At 32.8% G+C, this 17,976-nt stretch overlaps 1 protein-coding gene across 1 annotated transcript in view; it reads left to right on the forward strand.

Annotated features, from left to right (window-relative positions):
• LOC132602046 (defensin-like protein) overlaps positions 1-6,683 on the forward strand; it is an 8,961-nt gene extending 2,278 nt beyond the window's left edge. The window contains exon 2 of the mRNA XM_060315069.1: positions 6,249-6,683. Coding sequence (XP_060171052.1) covers positions 6,249-6,505 — 257 coding nt within the window. The 3' untranslated portion in view covers positions 6,506-6,683. The remainder of the gene's footprint in view (positions 1-6,248) is intronic.
• Positions 6,684-17,976: the final 11,293 nt, after the last annotated feature.

The following is a 17,976-nucleotide window of genomic DNA, read 5'->3' on the forward strand; positions in this document are numbered from 1 at the left end:
AGTCTTTAAGAGATGCCGATGCAACGTGAAACTCATGGGTAGCAACTTGAAGAGATGCGGCCAAATTAAAACTTGGAGTGACAGCTTCTTCAAAAGCATCTTTTTGAGATTTATGGATGTCCACATCACGTTGAAGGCAGAGTAGCTTGCATCGGGAGTAGCAACGTTTACGAGAATCTTCAACACTTTTAAACCGCTCTTGAAGGTCCGCGTAGGATGTGCTGAATACTTGCATTGCATTATCCCAATGCTGTAACACACAAACAACATCCTCTAGGCGCAACATCAAAGCAGCTTCAACAGAGTCACAGTCCGGAAGGTTAGACTTAAGCTTTTTTTTTATTTTTTATTTTTTCATTTATCTTAAGCTGCTCATTTTCTTTTCTCGTTTTAGCAACATATGATGAAGAAGCCGCAACAAGAGAGTAACCTCGTAGAAGTGGCCCAAGGATAACTTCGCATTACCATGGGACGTTCTTGGTAACGGGAGGGATTCCGAAAATCTCCCTTGATGGAAATGGTTGACACACTTCGGGGATGTTCCTCTCACTGATATCTCGGGATTAGGCAGAGGAGGGGAAATAAAATGACGAATATTAGCTTGAACCTCTTCGTCATCATCCTCTATTATGATTACATCCCTCTTTCATTTTCTATTTGAAGGTCCTGGCCTTTCTAAAGGAAAAACTGAGGGAAGAAGCCTTAAACTTCTCCAAGAACGTATAAAATCCCGAGAGGCTCCCAACAAACCCGTGATCCAATCAAGAATGTCTGCAATCTCATTCGGATTAACAGGATTCAGAGTTGGATTCCATGTCTCCAAGTGGAATCCTGTTAATCCGAATGAGATTGCAGGTATCAGCAGCAATTTAGCCAACACACACATTGTATCGGCGACAAAATTCCTCAATAACAAGAGGAATGGGGTAACAGAAACCCAATAAAAAAAGGAAAAATAGGCATCAAAGTAAAACCATCAACATGGTTATGGAGTTTTGTCCCGTTGTCAACAGCTAAAATGACATCGGAACCCAAACCACACTCCTGAGCAACTGAAGCGATATCTTCAGGATCAATAGGAGAGTCAATATCTTCTATGGGAGAAGAGTGTTGGAAAATTCCAAAATTATTGGAATAGTCAGAACGAGTTGGAAGAAAGGCAGTAGCCAGAGTCTCCAATTCAAAGAGATTAGATGGAATTTTAGAAGGATTTTTATCAAAAGAAGAAGACATGTTTTAAGAAAAAATATGAAAAGATTGCAAAGAATAATTCTTGCTTTAAACGATTTATGAAAGGAAAGAAGAATGTGAGATATTTGATCAATGATTCACTTCCTTATATAAATTCAAAAGAGGAATACAAAGGGTTGGAACTAATGTTTCCAATAAAAAGTAGCCTTTATGGAAAATAATTATGAGACGTACGCAAATCGAAGAGGATCATCGGAAAACTAAACTGTCTTATCAGTCTTAGTCATATCCTATTTTTTAGCCAAAATTTAGGAGAGTCCACGGGAACCGAGCCGTTTTGCCGAAAAGAAGAGGGGGTTATATACATACATGACAACAGTTAATGTAATAAACATAAATGCGAAATGTGCAACGCCATAACGGCAAAACATTGAATACAAGCATTACAAAAATTATTCAATATGAAAGAATCTTGCAATTTAACTACATGATGCCCCTTCAAATACCAAATATGGCAAAAGATTCCGATCTTTTGATATTCCCGAATAAGCTAATATCATGTTTTTGAATTCCGATTCCAAAAATTTAAACTAGGGACTAACGAGATTACATCAGTGAGACATTATTTCCAATATCCATAGAGGAAATCTTTATATTTGGAGATTCCGGACAAGGATAAACTCCATTCGCCTAAATCATCAGCAACTTAAGGTATTTTTGCCTTTTATATTTTAAATTACTTTGTGACTAAGAGACAAATAAATTGTTTAAACTTTCTTTTTCACAAAGTAGAATAAATTTCTCATTAAAAGTGAGACCCTCTTTTTCGGCATTACTAGTGAAGGAATTTATTCGTAATGAATAAGATGCCCAACCATCTTCCTAAATATGTTTGCGGCAAAATTACAAATCCCCTTACAAGTATTTTGAGGTTGGAATTCTGGAATGGACTGATCACCCGAGAAAGGTTCTAACCAAAGAAATATTACAAGAGATTTATCATAAAAAGGGAAAGACGAAATAAAGGTAAACAAAAGCTTCATTCATTACGAAGTCGATCAAACACAAAACAAAATTTCTACAAAGCAATAGCCAAACCCAAACGAAGCAAAAGTAAGAGAAATAATCAAATATTGTGGAATAGAAATGCAGGAGCCTCTGAAATGATCTAAATATGATCATCGTCGGATGGAGACTTCTTTTTAAAACGAAAATTATCACCCGCATCCCCTGGATCACTTTCCTCCTCAACCTCCTCTTCGTCATCTTCTTCCTTAGCATTCTCGTTCCTGAACATATCACTGAGAAGATCACGAGTATCCTTTAGTTTTTGCTCAGCAATAGCGAGGGCGTTGACATGATCAAATGAGGAAAGATCAAGGCCTTTCAGAAAATTCAAACGAGTTTCAAGAATAGCCAGGTTAACAACATTTTGCTTTTCTACTGCATGGGTTTCTTCCAATTGCTTGGCCTCCTGCTTATACTTGTCTTTACGGTACATGAGTTGCCTCCCGCGCTCTTGCAGATCTTCTAGTTTTCTCAAGATTTTAATAATAAATCTATCTTTCTTCTCCAATGAAGTTTTCATCTCGAGACCTTTCTCAGTATACTTCTCCTCAATTGCAACTATGTCTTTCTTACTTTGATTTAAATCAATCAAAGCTTTAGTAGATCCCCAGAATCTTGAATGCTTTTAACTTGTAATGATTGAAACTTTGCATCAAGGTCAGTGAATTCAACATTCCGAGAAGACAATCTATCTCGGAGATTTTGGATTTCCTCATTTGCTTTTTCAAATTTGGTCTCTTTTAAATCCGCATTAGAGCAAGATTGCTTTGCTTTTAAAACTGACAACTCCTGAGTTAGAGCGACGTTGTCTTCATTGAGTTTATCAATGTGTTTGGACTTACCCTCAGAACGCTCAATACTTCCTGCCAAATAAGTCTGAGTCTGCAAGCAAATTATCAAAAGTTATAATGTATGAGGAAAATTTAGTAGAGGAAAATCTATAGAGAAAGATGAAAAGAAACATACCTGGATCATAAGCCCTAAATAAATCATGTTCATTTGATATGTAGGCATATCCTTTAGAACGACATGTTCTTTTGGTCCTGTGAAATTATTGGCAAAAGTGCTCATCACATGAGGATTAGCCAACAAATTTGCCTTATTAGATAAATTGAAAGATCGGTTGTGATTAACAGTAAGAGGAACAAAATATTACATCCACTTCACTGCGGGATCATCTGCCCAAAGAGCTTTAGCACCAGTATAAGGTTCATGCGAATCCTCTTGAACGGGTCTTTTTCCTTCTGCATGATCAGAAGATCGACCTGAAGGAGTTGTAGTATCACACAGGAAGGTATCAACATTAGGAGAACCTTCAACCTCATCGCGAGAGGCATTAACTTTAGGAACATCGGCAATCTCCACCCCAAAAACGTCAGTCTCGGTTATATTAACAACGACGACTGTGCTTTGGAAAGGTGCCTCGGAAACATCATCAATAATTAACACTTCAGGGAGAGTAGCCGATGAATCTTTTTCCCGAGAAGGAACTTCAAGGATACCAGATAAATCTTCAGAATCCTTCATCGGAGATACCTCTGAGACATTTGTCACATCAATAAGAGAAAAGTTAGTTATTCTCCTTTTCCTCAAAATTAAAGGAGATTCTTCCTCAGAATCTGTACTTTCAGTGCTACGCCTACCTTTAGTCTTCCCAATCACGAAAGAACTAGAAGAAGATTGCTTCTTCAATCTTCTCTTCTTGAGAACAGGTTTACCAACATCCTTTGAACCTTCCACCTCCACACTCGACCTCTTTCTAACAATGGAACGGATATTATCCAATGCCGAGTCATCATCATTTGGAAGAATCAAAGCTCTTGATGATGATCTCCTTTTACTAGAACGACCTAACAAAATTGAGACAATAAAGATAATTGTGATCAGAAAAAGAAGATTAATAAGAGTAAATACCTTTATTCTTTCTGTAATCGTTCAAAGTACGAATACCCCATTGCACCGCCATTGATTCTCAAGTTCTAGCACTTGCCTAGAATCGGATTATTGTTTCTGTAAATGCACGAATATTCTCTGGAATATTTAGCTCGGGATTAAAAGCTCTTGCATTCCATTTCTCCGGAAAAGACTCGGCGTCACTACTCACTAATTGGTGAGTAGGAATAAACACAAACTCATTAAACCATAAACGGTCAGGACTATCTTCGGGATCATCGAACAGCTTATTTAGGCCTCTGGCCCTAAACATTATCATAGAACCCCTTATAAAATGAAGGGAGTTCAAATATAAAATATGATCTAAGGTAAGTTGTACATTGGCAAGTCGATCCACGTGTTGATATAATTGAATCTAACGCTAGACTCCGCGAGTGAGTTGCGCTACACATATTTGGAGACGACGGCATAATTGATCAATCAGCTGCGTTAACGTAAATTAAATCCAATAGTGAAGGGGTAGATGTACACTGCGGAAGACCCAAGCAAATGAGAAGTGGCAGGTCTATCCGGTTCAGGAACAATAACCTCCACATAGTGATCCTTCCAATGGCACCTTTCAATTACAGAAGGAACACGGTTTTCGGTAATATGGGATTTAATCCCAGACACCATAGCCATTTTTTCTATATCAGTCTCATGTTCGTTTTCAATCTTTAAGTCAGCAGTGTGAGAAAGATTTTTTGGGGAGCACACTATCAATATAAGGACGATTTACCTTTCCGACTTCAACCTTACTAGCACCAGAAGATATTAAAGAAAAAGGCCTGGGAGAAGCAGCAACAATAGCATCACCTATAAATTTTTTGGAAGGCATTCTATTCTTAGGTTTTTCAGCACCCACATGGGGAGGAAAAACGTTAACAATGACGATCTTTTCTAGTAAAATATTTTGAGAAGATGAAGGAGAAGACATGATTAAGAATTGAAGAAATTGAAGAAGAAAACGAAGCAAAGGAATTTGAAGTTGAAAGTTTTGGAGCGGAAAATTTGAGATGAAATAATGAAAACGTAAATTTAAACTTTTGTAGGGAAGATAAAACAACCATCATTACCTAGGGAAACGACGAGAAAATGAAGGGCAGGGTATCGACCACGTGCCCCACATCTGATTTCGTCATTTAATGCGAATCTTTTCAACTTCTGCGATTATGCCACGCGCCCATCACGTCAGTGGGCCACCATCTAACGTCAGTTTCAAAGTTTCCTAATCTACGATAAAAAGATTCAAATGTCTAATCAAGGGAAGGTTTATGAAAATCGGCAATACAATTTCTCGGGAACATCTTTGTGATGAACCCGAAAAATGGAGGGACTATTTGTATGGGTAAAAAATTGCACTTAACACGTGGACCAACATGTATTCGACACGCGTCAGTTTATATAGTGACAAAGGGAACCCGATGATAATGTCGAGTAAAGCATTTGCCGAAAGATAGCTGACACCGACATTAAGGTCAACGAAGAGAGCATCAACGGAAACAACACACAAAACCCTTTTGATTGCGCATTAAATAGAGTTAATACAGTAACGACAAAATGGTTTCTAACGACCAGAGTCAAGGAATTAAATAACAATCATTAATTTAGCAATTAATGATTGTCGTTACATGCATATAACGGGAAGAACCCCATATAGGACCAGACACCTAAAAATAGGATTTTCACTTGTATATCTAGGCATCCAAGACTGACTGAAAAATAGACTATTACTGATTATTCTCTGCTTATTACTATTATCATTATCTTTATCATTATTATCTTATCATCAAGTTCTCATTCATTCTGGGAGAACGAAGAAATCTGTGATTGTTGTTCATCTACAATTGGCATAAGTTTACTTTTTCCTTTTATTTACTTATTCATTATTGATCTCTAAATATCTTGCGTGTGTTAATTCTAACATCTAAATCAAATTACTACCAACTGTGTTTAATCTTAAAAAAATTCAACTATTTGGGTGAAATACGAATTTTGACTCAAACATTATGTTTTTTTTCCTCTAACATTTGTAAGTACTTGTGAAAGATTTGTAGAGGTACAAGCTCAGAACATTTGCAAAGCAAAAAGCGAGACTTTCACAGGATTATGCATTACCGACTCGCCATGTAGAAAAGCTTGCATCAAGGAGAGGTTTACTGATGGACATTGTAGCAAACTCCACAGAAGGTGCCTATGCACTAAGCCATGTGTATTTGATGAGAATATTTCAAATGAAGCTGAAACAACTTACACTGAGGAAGCAAAAACTATGACTGAAGCTTTGATTGAAGAAGAGATCATGATGGAGTAATTAATAGAGATTAAGTATTTAGTGTCACACAAAATATTAAAGTGTTTCCTTTCTTAAAGGGGAGCTTATAATGCCGTGTTCTTGGCCTCTAGTAGCCATTTAGCATACTAAATAAGTTGTGCCACATTAATCCTTTTTTAATCTTGTACCAAGTTTATGTATGTTTTAATGAAAAATGACTTCCTATGGAATTTGTACTGAGTTATCTAATCACTTTCTGTCACGATCTGTTTTTTGAATAAGCCGCGATTAACATTCGGTGCCTCAACTTGATCAAACGAGACTTATTATTTAACTCTATTATGCTTATGCAACAACACAATACATTTCAAATTACAAAATATATGTTCAGAACTTTTCATTAGAATGGAAGTTTAACTCTGAAATGAATCGTGAAATAACTTCTGAAATACTGATAAATAATATTATGTGTATTATGATACCATAACCGAACATACACGACTTATGGAGCCTCTATACTAACAAAATTGGTGTACTGCTCAAAACATGAGTTCCCTGACTAGTTCTCAAATCTCCATAAGAAATAATAAACGACTAACTATGAAGAAAAAAAGACTCCATGAAACAACGTAGAACTAACTAATAGCTGCTGGATTGAGGGAGGACTTAACATGTTGTCTGCTCATCTATAAATCCTGCACTTACATTGAACTAATAGGTCAATGTAAATTTACATAAAGAGAATGTTAGTACATCAACTAGAATGCATGAACAAGCATAGTAGTAGACCATGAAAAGGTAGTTGAGAAACGAAAGAGTAGAGAGAGGATTTTTGTTAGTCCAGTTGTACTACAGCTGGCATACATATGATCATTGCACTCAAACCCATATAATAGCCTAATGATCACTATCCTAACTAACTCCAATAACCTTCACTACGTGATATACAGGAATATACTTAATATACATCAGAGTATACATGTTGTTTTCACAATATAAGTAGATAACTTCTTTCAAAGATCTATAATTAACTTTAAAATAGATAAAACATTCATTTAAATAACAAAAATAAATGTTATTACATGGAGCGGTAGTGGAATTTGAAATAATTAGATAACTTCTAAACTTATAAATAATTCAATTTAGTTAAAACGCTGGAAAATCTCACTTTGAAAGTAAAAGCTCCATGAAAAAGATGACTTTATATGCTCACGGCTCGAACCCGAGACTTATTATATTAATAATAAGATATTTGCGACTCCACCAAAACCTGATTTTTTGAGAACTAAATTATATGCCTTTCTTAACGTATGATTTTTAATTTTATATAAAAAGGGAAGAAGGAAATATTAACGAAAAGAACTTGCAATCAACTAATAAGTTAATAGGGGCTAAATCACTTCTCACGAAACCAAACTACCTTACCTATTTTTGTATTATCAAACCATAAGTCCAATCAAAAACCTTTCTTGAAAATTTCAGGTTGAAATGATATCTTTACCCTAAGACACGTCTTGAATTTATTTTTTTAATCTCTAAACAAGTTACCTGCTACAAAAAGGGGAAAAAAGTAATCCAACAAGTGAAGGTTGGCGGATTCAGTATTTAAATTTAATGGATTTAATCTTTTCGATTTTTAGTGTTCAATTCATCGTACAATTTAAATTATGAGTTCAAACTAAATATTTGTTAAAATTATATATATATATATATATATATATATATATATATATATATATATATATATATATATATATATCAAACCATAAGTCTAATCAAAAACCTTTCTTGAAAATTTCAGGTTGAAATGATATCTTTACCCTAAGAAACGTCTTGAATTTTTTTTTTTAATCTCTAAACAAGTTACCTGCTACAAAAAGGAAAAAAAAGTAATCCAACAAGTGAAGGTTGGCGGATTAAGAATTTAAATTTAATGAATTTAATCTTTTAGATTTTTAGTGTTCAATTCATCGTACAATTTAAATTATGAGTTCAAACTAAATATTTGTTAAAATTATAATGTAGTCTTTTATATATATATATATATATATATATATATATATATATATATATATATATATATATATATATATTTCATGCCAATAATTATGAGTTGAAATGAACATGTAACCAAAAGATTACGTTTCCTTGTGTAAGTGACCTGTTGGATTGAGACTCTTTGTACTTTTGGAACCAAATTGATATAACATCAACTTGCACCTTTTTGTAGACATGTTTGGTAAAGCATCAATTTTGCTAGGACTTACATTGTTTGGGTTAACATCATCCGTATGGAACAAAAATTGACACAACATCGTGTGACATTGAACAGAGACAATTGGCAAATACTACGGTGTGTTTGGTACGAAGGAAATATTTTTCTAGAAAATAAGTAGAACTTTCTTACTTATTTTCTAGTATTTGATAAGTAAACGCAACGTATTATTACAAAAACACTCATAATATAATCTAGCTAAACACTACGGTTTGCGGAAGGAGATTGGAGTCGTAGAGTGGTGATAAGTGTCGCGGAGTAGCAGGGGTGGGGGTGAGTAGAGGGAATGATAAGGAGGAGACAATCAACATGGGGGTAAATATCTCAAAAGGTCATTGAACTTTGATAAACTATGTAGTAAAGTCATTGAACTTTGCTACATATCAATAAAATCACTCAACTTTAGCTCATTATCTCATAAAATCACTCAACTACATATGTTGTTAAAAAAATCTGATATGGCAATATTAATTAATTATTTTGTGCCATGTAGATGTGGGCCCCACAAAAAAATAAAATAAATCTATATCGTTATACCCACACCCACTCACCAACCCTTCATCCAGATCCACAATAAAATAAAATAAATCCATATCTTTAGATGGGAGAATTCATAATTTAGACATTGTAAATTATAAAATGAGAAAGTGAATTTTGAAATATATAAATATGTATTTATTAGACTTGTTTTTTTTTTCCACAAACATATAAATCAACGTTCAAAGCATTGGATTTTATCGAACCTGCAAGTCCTTCATTAAATCCGACTGTGTCTATGAGTCAATATTTGTTATAATCGGTGGGGCAAATAACTCTTTGTTTTAGATGAAAAAAACAACTTATTTTGATTAAATACATTGCATGTATTCCCAATACTTCAAAGCCATATCGTCACTATTTTGCATCCTCTCCTCTTAGTTTTTGGCGGACTAGCTATGTGCAATTTTAAGTTGTTTTTTTTTCCTCTTTTCATGTTTATCGGTTTCACTATTAACGAATTTTATTGGTGTTAAAATTAATGTAGATTAATTATGAAGCTCTCACCATCAAGACCTACATAGATATTTGTTCAATTTTGTATTGACATTATGTCTTAGTTACACGGATGATTTGTTGTACCATAAGATAGATTATTGTTGTGCCCTTACAAACTTCAAGCACTAAAATAGTTTTAAATTGTTTTAATTTCAATGAACCAGCTGTGATTAGTGCTCTTCTTTTTTGTTTCAAAATTGTTATGTGTTGCTTAAATAATTTAGCATTTGAGTCAATGCTTTCACATGGAACTTTTGAAACCCACAAGAAGTTCTCCTTTTTCATAATCTTTTTTTACACCTTGATTAGACACTTGTCAAAACAAATAAAATATCTTTTATTTGTGTGTGTGAGAGAGAGAGATCAAAGTGATGTTTTTTACTTATACTTTTCACAATATAAACTAAGTGAACGTTTTAACATTCTTAATTATCTTATGTGAAAAATTTACAGTTTATAGTACTTTTCTTTACAGTTTTTCGTATATCTAAATCTTAATTTCAATATTTTATAATATTCATTGTCTATTATTGTGGAAAAATGGGTTTTGGATGAAGGATTGGTGAGTGGGTGTGGGTATAAAGATATGAATTTATTTTATTTTATTATGGGGCTCACGTCTACATAGCACAAAATAATTAATTAATATTGTCATGTCAATTTTTTTTAATGACTTATGTAGTTGAGTGATTTTAAGAGATAATAGACCAAAGTTGAGTGATTTTATTGATATGTAGCAAAGTTCAATGACTTTACTAAATAGTTTCTCAAAGTTCAATGACCTTTTGAGATATTTACCCTCAACATGGAACGTCACTTACGGATCCCTATTCCTATCAGAAAGTCATTTTTCTAATTTTTAAAGAATTTGTTTTCCTACAAATAATATTTTTCAAAATATTTTTACCAATCAAACATGAGAAAATTTTACATACCAAACATACCCTTAATTTTTTAAATTCTAACTTACATAGAGATAGAAGAAGTAAGTTTAGGATTCTTCTCATGTCAATTGGGCGGCCGAAAGCAAAATGATATATTTCTAATATATCTGACTGAGAAAGCTTAGTTTGTATTATTTGACTCGAGACCTAAAAAATTAAGGTAATTGTTGAAATTCTTTTGAATTGTCTTGCCTTGGATGAGTATTATTGCAGTTTGGTCTATTAACAAGATTAGACATAGAAAATTGAAATAAAAACTTAACTGTCAAATAACTTTTGATTGCTTTTTTCTACTCATGTAGATGTTTTTGAGACGTTCAAAAAAATTGGATCAACCAAACATTCAAAGATTGGAAAATGAAAATAGTTTCCTCCATACCGAATACACCCTTAAATTTAAGTTCTAAATTATATAATTTAGTTTGTATTTTTTGACTCGAGACCTCTTTCTTATCCGTGTTAGACAAAGAACGTAATTATTGAAACTCTTTTGACTTGCAGTTTGACTTGCGATTTAGTCTGTTAACAAGATAATAGTAAGAAAAATAAAAATTGTCAAATAATTCTTGCATGCTTACTTAAGTAGACGTTTTGTTACGTTTCAAAATGTTTGATATCATTCTATTTTTATTAACTTTTATAAGAATTTATATTGATTTAAACCTGTATTTAACTTTGACGTGATGCTTGTTCTCTTTTTAATTGCTATTTTAAAAAAAAAAAAAAATCATTGTCGCTAAATAATATATATGTCACATTAATATTTAAAAGTCTGTCTTCGAAAGTTTTGCTAACCTTGTCAAGAATTAGTAAGTTAATTAACTGTCAACACTAAGCTGACTTGACACGATCGGACAATCGAAATAATAATTGCAAATATAGATTGGTTATTAAAAGGAAAAAGGAGAAAAAAACAAACTAGGTGATAAAATAAAGACCTTATTCGTAGCATCCGTCACTTAATTTGAAAGGGGCATCCTAATTTTGAGACATTATTACGTATTAGGCTTGCTTTTCTTGTGCTATATTTTATTATTACTCAAGACTATTTCATTTATATCGCATTTTTAATCAATTTTTAAATTATAGATGTCTCTCTCTATTTTAAACTTCTTAGCTTTAGATTGCAATTTTATATTTAATGGCATACTTTTATAATCAACAAAACATTATGACATGGTTAGAATCACAAGAGGTACATTTTGTATCATGTATGTGTCCATAATTCTTTTGTTCTTAAACTTTGTTGGCAGTCAAGCATATTGTCGTATAAAGTGAGATGAACAGAGTATTAATTTCTAGGAAAAGGGTCTGGATTTAATCCCATACTATCTGAAATTGCTTGATCTTACTTTCCGTTAAACTATTGGTCCATCTATGTTCTTGCCATCTTTAAATCGTTTTATATTTGGTCTTGTCATTAAAAAAGCTTCAACCACTACTAACAAATCACTATTTGCCCACTGATTTTCTATTGAAAAAATTTCAGTGACTATTTCTCACTGAATGTCGATGAGAAAAATCTAAATAGTAGAGTTTTCACATGAAAAATTAAAAAGTTTCCCAGCGTTTCAATGGGAACCTTTCCCACCATGCGTTTTCCCAGTAAGATTATTGTTCGGTGGAAATGAGATAGGAAAATCATATTTTATAGCACAATTTTCCACTAAATGTCAGTGGAAAAAACATATATTTCTAGTAGTGAACGTGAAAATTGTGGACTTCACGTACCCAAACTCTTCAAACAAAATGGTTCAATTTTACCTTTTAACTTTTGATTATTTAAATTAGTCTCAAATTAGAACTCTGTCGTCAGGGATCAAATTAAATTAAAAAATGAGATTTTTTTCCAATGGCGGAAGTAAAATTAGATTAAATTTTATGGGTGACAAAATTGAGTAATCTTAAATAGTACACAAGCAAAATTTGACTATTTCCCCTAATTTCTATTTTTATGAATGTGTTCGGGGAGCTGAATAATCAATTATATAGTGGTTATGTGAATTAGTAGAGGCAAATATACCTTGCCTCAAGCAGATGTTGCATAATATCGTTTCGTCAAAATCTTTTGATAAATATGTATATATAAATATAATAAGTAAAATAATCATTATTTTTCATTTATTCACTTCTTTAAATTAAAGTATTGAAAACGTTTGTGAAAATTCTATTTACGTCACTATAAACTAGGAACATAAATTATTGAAACCTAAACTCGAATTTTTATTCCAAATAATATCGTGGTTGGCATTTCTTTATCACACACATGCAAATCTTCTCGGACTTGTTTCTTGTTCTGTTCTGATATTGATAGATACAAAGATTCTTCCTTCCCCACTCCAATACCCTACATATTTTCTTATATACAACTAATAATTTTTTTTTTTGTTTTTAATAATGAAAAGTCAGTTTCAATCTCGTGCACATTCTTGAAAGTTTTGGAGTTATATGCATTAGTATTATTTTTGTAAGGATCTATGAGTCTTTCATTATTTCACGGCAATCAAATTTACATTTTACTCCCTCCGGTTCCTTTTATCTTTTATCTGACACTTTAGCCGAAAAAAATATTTCAAAATATTAGACATTTTATGAAACCAAAACACATTTTTTTTTATTTCACCTTTAGTGCTCCAAACAAGCACATATATATATATATATATATATATATATATATATATATATATATATCATTAGCTTCTCATTTAAGGAAGAGTTAAAAGATAATCTAGTCAAACACCTCTTATGAATAACGGAAAGCATAAGAAAACGAGTTGGGTCAGTGGCTTAGTTTGGTTGAGCAAGGGGCTTTCATAATGGAGGTTTCAGGTTCGAAACACCCTACCAACAACAGTAGGGGATTTATCTTCTGGATCGAGCTCGTTGCACGGGATTTGCCTAGTGCGGGTTATCTCTCCTTTGTGGTTTGCGAGCTATTGCACAGGAGCTGGGTTTACCCTGTGCGCACCCAAAGGGTAGCGGCTGCCGGTTCCCATATAAAAAAAAAAGATATTATTATACAGAGGCGGATCCAGAATTTAAACTTTTAGGGGTTCAGCCTTTTAAGATCCGTCGAACTAATTGTATTTTAAAAGTTATGGGTTCATATCTACTATTTAATGCAGTTTTAATAAATTTTTACATATAAATTTATGTTCCACGTCGAAAGTTAGGAGTTCAATTGAACCCCCAACTATAAGGCTACATACGCCTCTGTTTAAAATAATATTACATCCAGTGGAGGCGATTTACTTTGCAAACATGTATTTTTCCTCGATACCTAGATGTACTCCTTTGAGTTTGTAGTAGTAACTAAAAAGAGTGAAATCCACCTCTATCCAATAATTATGTTGATGTACTATGCTCCAAAACCTTAAACAATACTCCCAATTTGTGTGATGTAGTTTGATTGAGCACGAAATTTAAGAAATAAAAAAAATACTTTTGATTTTTGTGGTCTAAAACAAGCCAAAGATATCTCTATAATTATAAATCATCTCGTTAAGCGTAAAAGATAAAGTTAAAGTTAAATTGTTATCAACTAAGGAAATGTGTCCTTCTTTTTTAGACTGACTAAAAAAGAGAATGTGGCATGGGACAGAGGGAGTATATAAAAAGGAGCGGAGGGAGGAAGGGGTTCATCCGGACCCCCTTCATACAAGATCAAGATTATTTTTATTATATATATATCGTAGATGTTGAATTTTCTTGCCTAGTTAATCGTGTATTTACTTCTTTATATTTTAAATTCGTGCGATAAAAATTCCGATTCCGTCATTGAAGAGAGTACCTGTATTTTGTGTAGCATGGTCCAAGCTTCTAGGGCACAACTAGGGGAATTTACATCTTGGCCAAAGCAATAGTGATGGCTGTTGTTCCTATTATCTACATGCAAGTGGAAGAGCCAATTGAAATGGAAGGTTGAGCTTAATTCTCAATTTGAAGTGTGGGGTAAATTTAATTCTCAATTTGAAGTGTGGGGTAAATTTGAAATGATGATGACTTGTATTTTAGCAGATATATCACCAGCAGCCATGGTCGACGTCCCAGTTCATACCTATACCTAAATCTCGGCATTTTGTTTTGTATTTTAGTTGCTCAGCTATCACTTTCCTAGGCTCTTAAAGATAGAGTCTAGTGAAAAGTTGAAATAAAACCTACAAATAATGTCGACTGTCACTTTTAGGCTTTGTTTTTTAATAATAGTCATTGTCATATTTTGAAATCTCAGATGAAACTCCAAGATATTAGATCATAAAGATATAGAGTCTAGCTAATGAAAATGGAGATAAAACGTATAAATAATGTTCACTGATCACTTTTCAGTTGCCTTTGAAAAATAACCACTATTATAGAATTTTTAATTTCACAGCTGAAATTTCAGGACATTGGTGCTTAAATGAAAATGGAAACAAGATGTAGAAATAGTGTCCACCGATCATTTTGCATCTCTGACTTTAAAAAATAGTCATGACGTTTCAAATTTTACGGGTGAAATTTTAGGACATTATCTTTTAGAGATAGGGGATAATGAAAATGTAAACAAAATGCAAAATAGTGTTCACCGGTCACTTTTTGACTTTATTTTTGAAAAGTAGTTATCATGAAATTCCAAATTTGACGGGTAAAATTATTTCTATGACAATGTCCTGAAATTTTTACTCGTAAAAGTTTAAAGTCCATAACAAAGACTGTTTTGAATAACGGAAACAAAAGCGTGACTATCTTGTGAATTTTATCCTAACATAACAAAACAATACGAAAAAAGGGGAAATATTTCTTGAATTTGAAAAGAGATGAATATGCATATCCAAGCCAAGTGTCATATAGTAGTACATTATTAGTTCGATAAGATACCCATGGTCAGCCGACACAGTATGTCGACACTGCATTAAAAGTAGTCTTAGAACTCTATTGCCTATATCCAAATTCGTGTACAAATAAAATTACAATAAATACAGTAATGATAATTAATATTCGTAAGGATTCGCTAAATTAGTTGGGTGAGTGATTTTTCACATAAGAGATCTGGAATCGATTTTCCTCACCAGCAATTTTTTCAATCAGAGCTCGTCTCACCGGATTTGCCTAGTATGATTTACATCTCTTGTGTGATGTGCGAGTTATTGCACGGTGAGCAAATTACCCAGTGTGCTCACTAAGAATAGCGATTGCAGATTTTCCTTGTGGTTTCAAAAAAAATAAAAAATAAAAATGGTGGTTAAGTAATAGTAAGTCAGCCCACTTGGACAAAATCTTCCACACGTAAGGGCTCATTTTAATAATATTTTTGTTGATTCGGTTAGATCATCGAGGAGATAAAAGTGTTGTAATGACTAAGCACATGTGTGCACTCGGATTCTCCAACAATTGAAACTTCTACAGGATTTTCGTGTTGGACTCCTTTTGTCGACATAGTCATGTTGATATCACGAAAAATATTCTTTCTTTTTTTTTTAATCTTTGACTAATCACATTCACATACATAAGCAAATGTTTTGGATTTGAATACGTTCCTGGTATAGAAGTGAAAGTCGACCTTAAGCAGGATTCAAAACGTTAGGTCCAGTTTCAAATTGTATGAAAATCAAGGTCAATGGTGGAAAGTGAAATTTCTTTTAATCTGATCTTCTTTTCTCTATTGAGTCAAGTTCTTAAGACATGAAATCGAATATTACTAAATATTCTCTTCCGACCTTCTCCCTTTAATTCAATTTATGTGAACCTTTTTAGAGTACGAGGGTCAAACTTTATAACTTTGCCCGTAAATTTTGACATAAATTTATCAAATTTGTAAAAATAAAATTCATATATTTAGTAGGCGTTTGGCCATGAAAACCAATTTTTTTTCACTTTATTTGAAATTTTGAAGTTGGAGTTGACGATGGAGTATTTGGTTGTTTAAACGTATTGAAAGTGAAAAAGTGGAAAAAAAGTGAAAACACAAGGTTTTGGTGTGAAGTTGTATTTGAAATTTTCATGGCCAAACGTTGATTTCTAAATAAAGAAAAATAATTTTCCGAAAAAAAAGTGAAAAATTCACATGGCCAAACAGGTCCTTAGAAATTACAGAAAAATAACTATGATTCATGATGATTTTTAATTCAAATTATCTAGAAATAATGTAATGAAATGTGGTTAAAAAACCATCTCGACTTCCCAAATAATAGTAGATTCGCATAAATTGAAACGGATGAAGTATTGACTAAGTCAGTTAGAGACTGAAATTGGACTCGAAAGAGACTAAGACTTCTTTGAGAATTAAGAAGTAATCCTGAGTTCACTTGGACTAAATTAATCTCAAAACAAAAAGCAAAATCTGAATTACTTTATACCAGTTGACATGACCAATGTAGTGAAGCATTTATGAATGTACGAGCGTGTAGAATATGAAAAATCATTTTGAACGCGTCTGATTAATAAAGTCCGCGTGGATGAATATCCATGCCAAGTCAGGGAAAAAAAATTAGTCAAAATAAATTTTGGTGTGAAATGATTATAGAGAAGTGATTTTTATAATAAAATAACAAATACTTACAACCATATATAATTTTCAGTAGTTAACTAGCCATTTAAGCGATTTATTTTGTGGTAGTTAATTACTGCTTCTTTGTTTTCCAGTCAGCCTTTTTCATGCTTTTATAAAAAAAAATTATGTCTTTTATACTGTTTTGAATTATTTGTCTTTGTGCCGAAGGTCTAGTGGAAATAGTGTTCCTACCTTCCAAGATAAAAATAGGTTTTGCGTACATGCTACCCTTTCAGACCCTACCATTTAAATTTCACTGGGTATTATGTTGCGGTGGTAAATAACCATTTAACTATTTAAGCGATGAACTCTGAATTTCCTGAACTTTTGGTTATGTCTGGAAAGATCGAAATAAAATGATCACAATTTTAGGTATTCACTTAATCTTGTTAGGTATATGTGCTTTTCTTCTAGTATTCAAGACTCTTTATTTTGAGGGCGTATATGATACCTGGCTCCGGGAGGGGGAGATGTAAGGCACAAATTTAAATTAATTGAATCATTAATAGCTAGGCATTTGTAAGATAATATCTTAACACATTTGATAAGCAAACAAGTTGTTTGCAATTTGGCACGTGTCTTTGTGTTTTGAAATTTTGGCTTCTATTTTCTTTTTCCTTTTTGTTTATCAACAACGTGTTTTCTTTTTCCAAGGAGATTTCCTTTTAATAAAACAGCACTGCTAAGGAATCTGTATGTCTTTGTCCCCACATATCCAAATTTGTAC

Source organism: Lycium barbarum, chromosome 7 (genome assembly GCF_019175385.1).
Source record: "Lycium barbarum isolate Lr01 chromosome 7, ASM1917538v2, whole genome shotgun sequence".
NCBI classification, from domain to species: Eukaryota; Viridiplantae; Streptophyta; class Magnoliopsida; order Solanales; family Solanaceae; genus Lycium; species Lycium barbarum.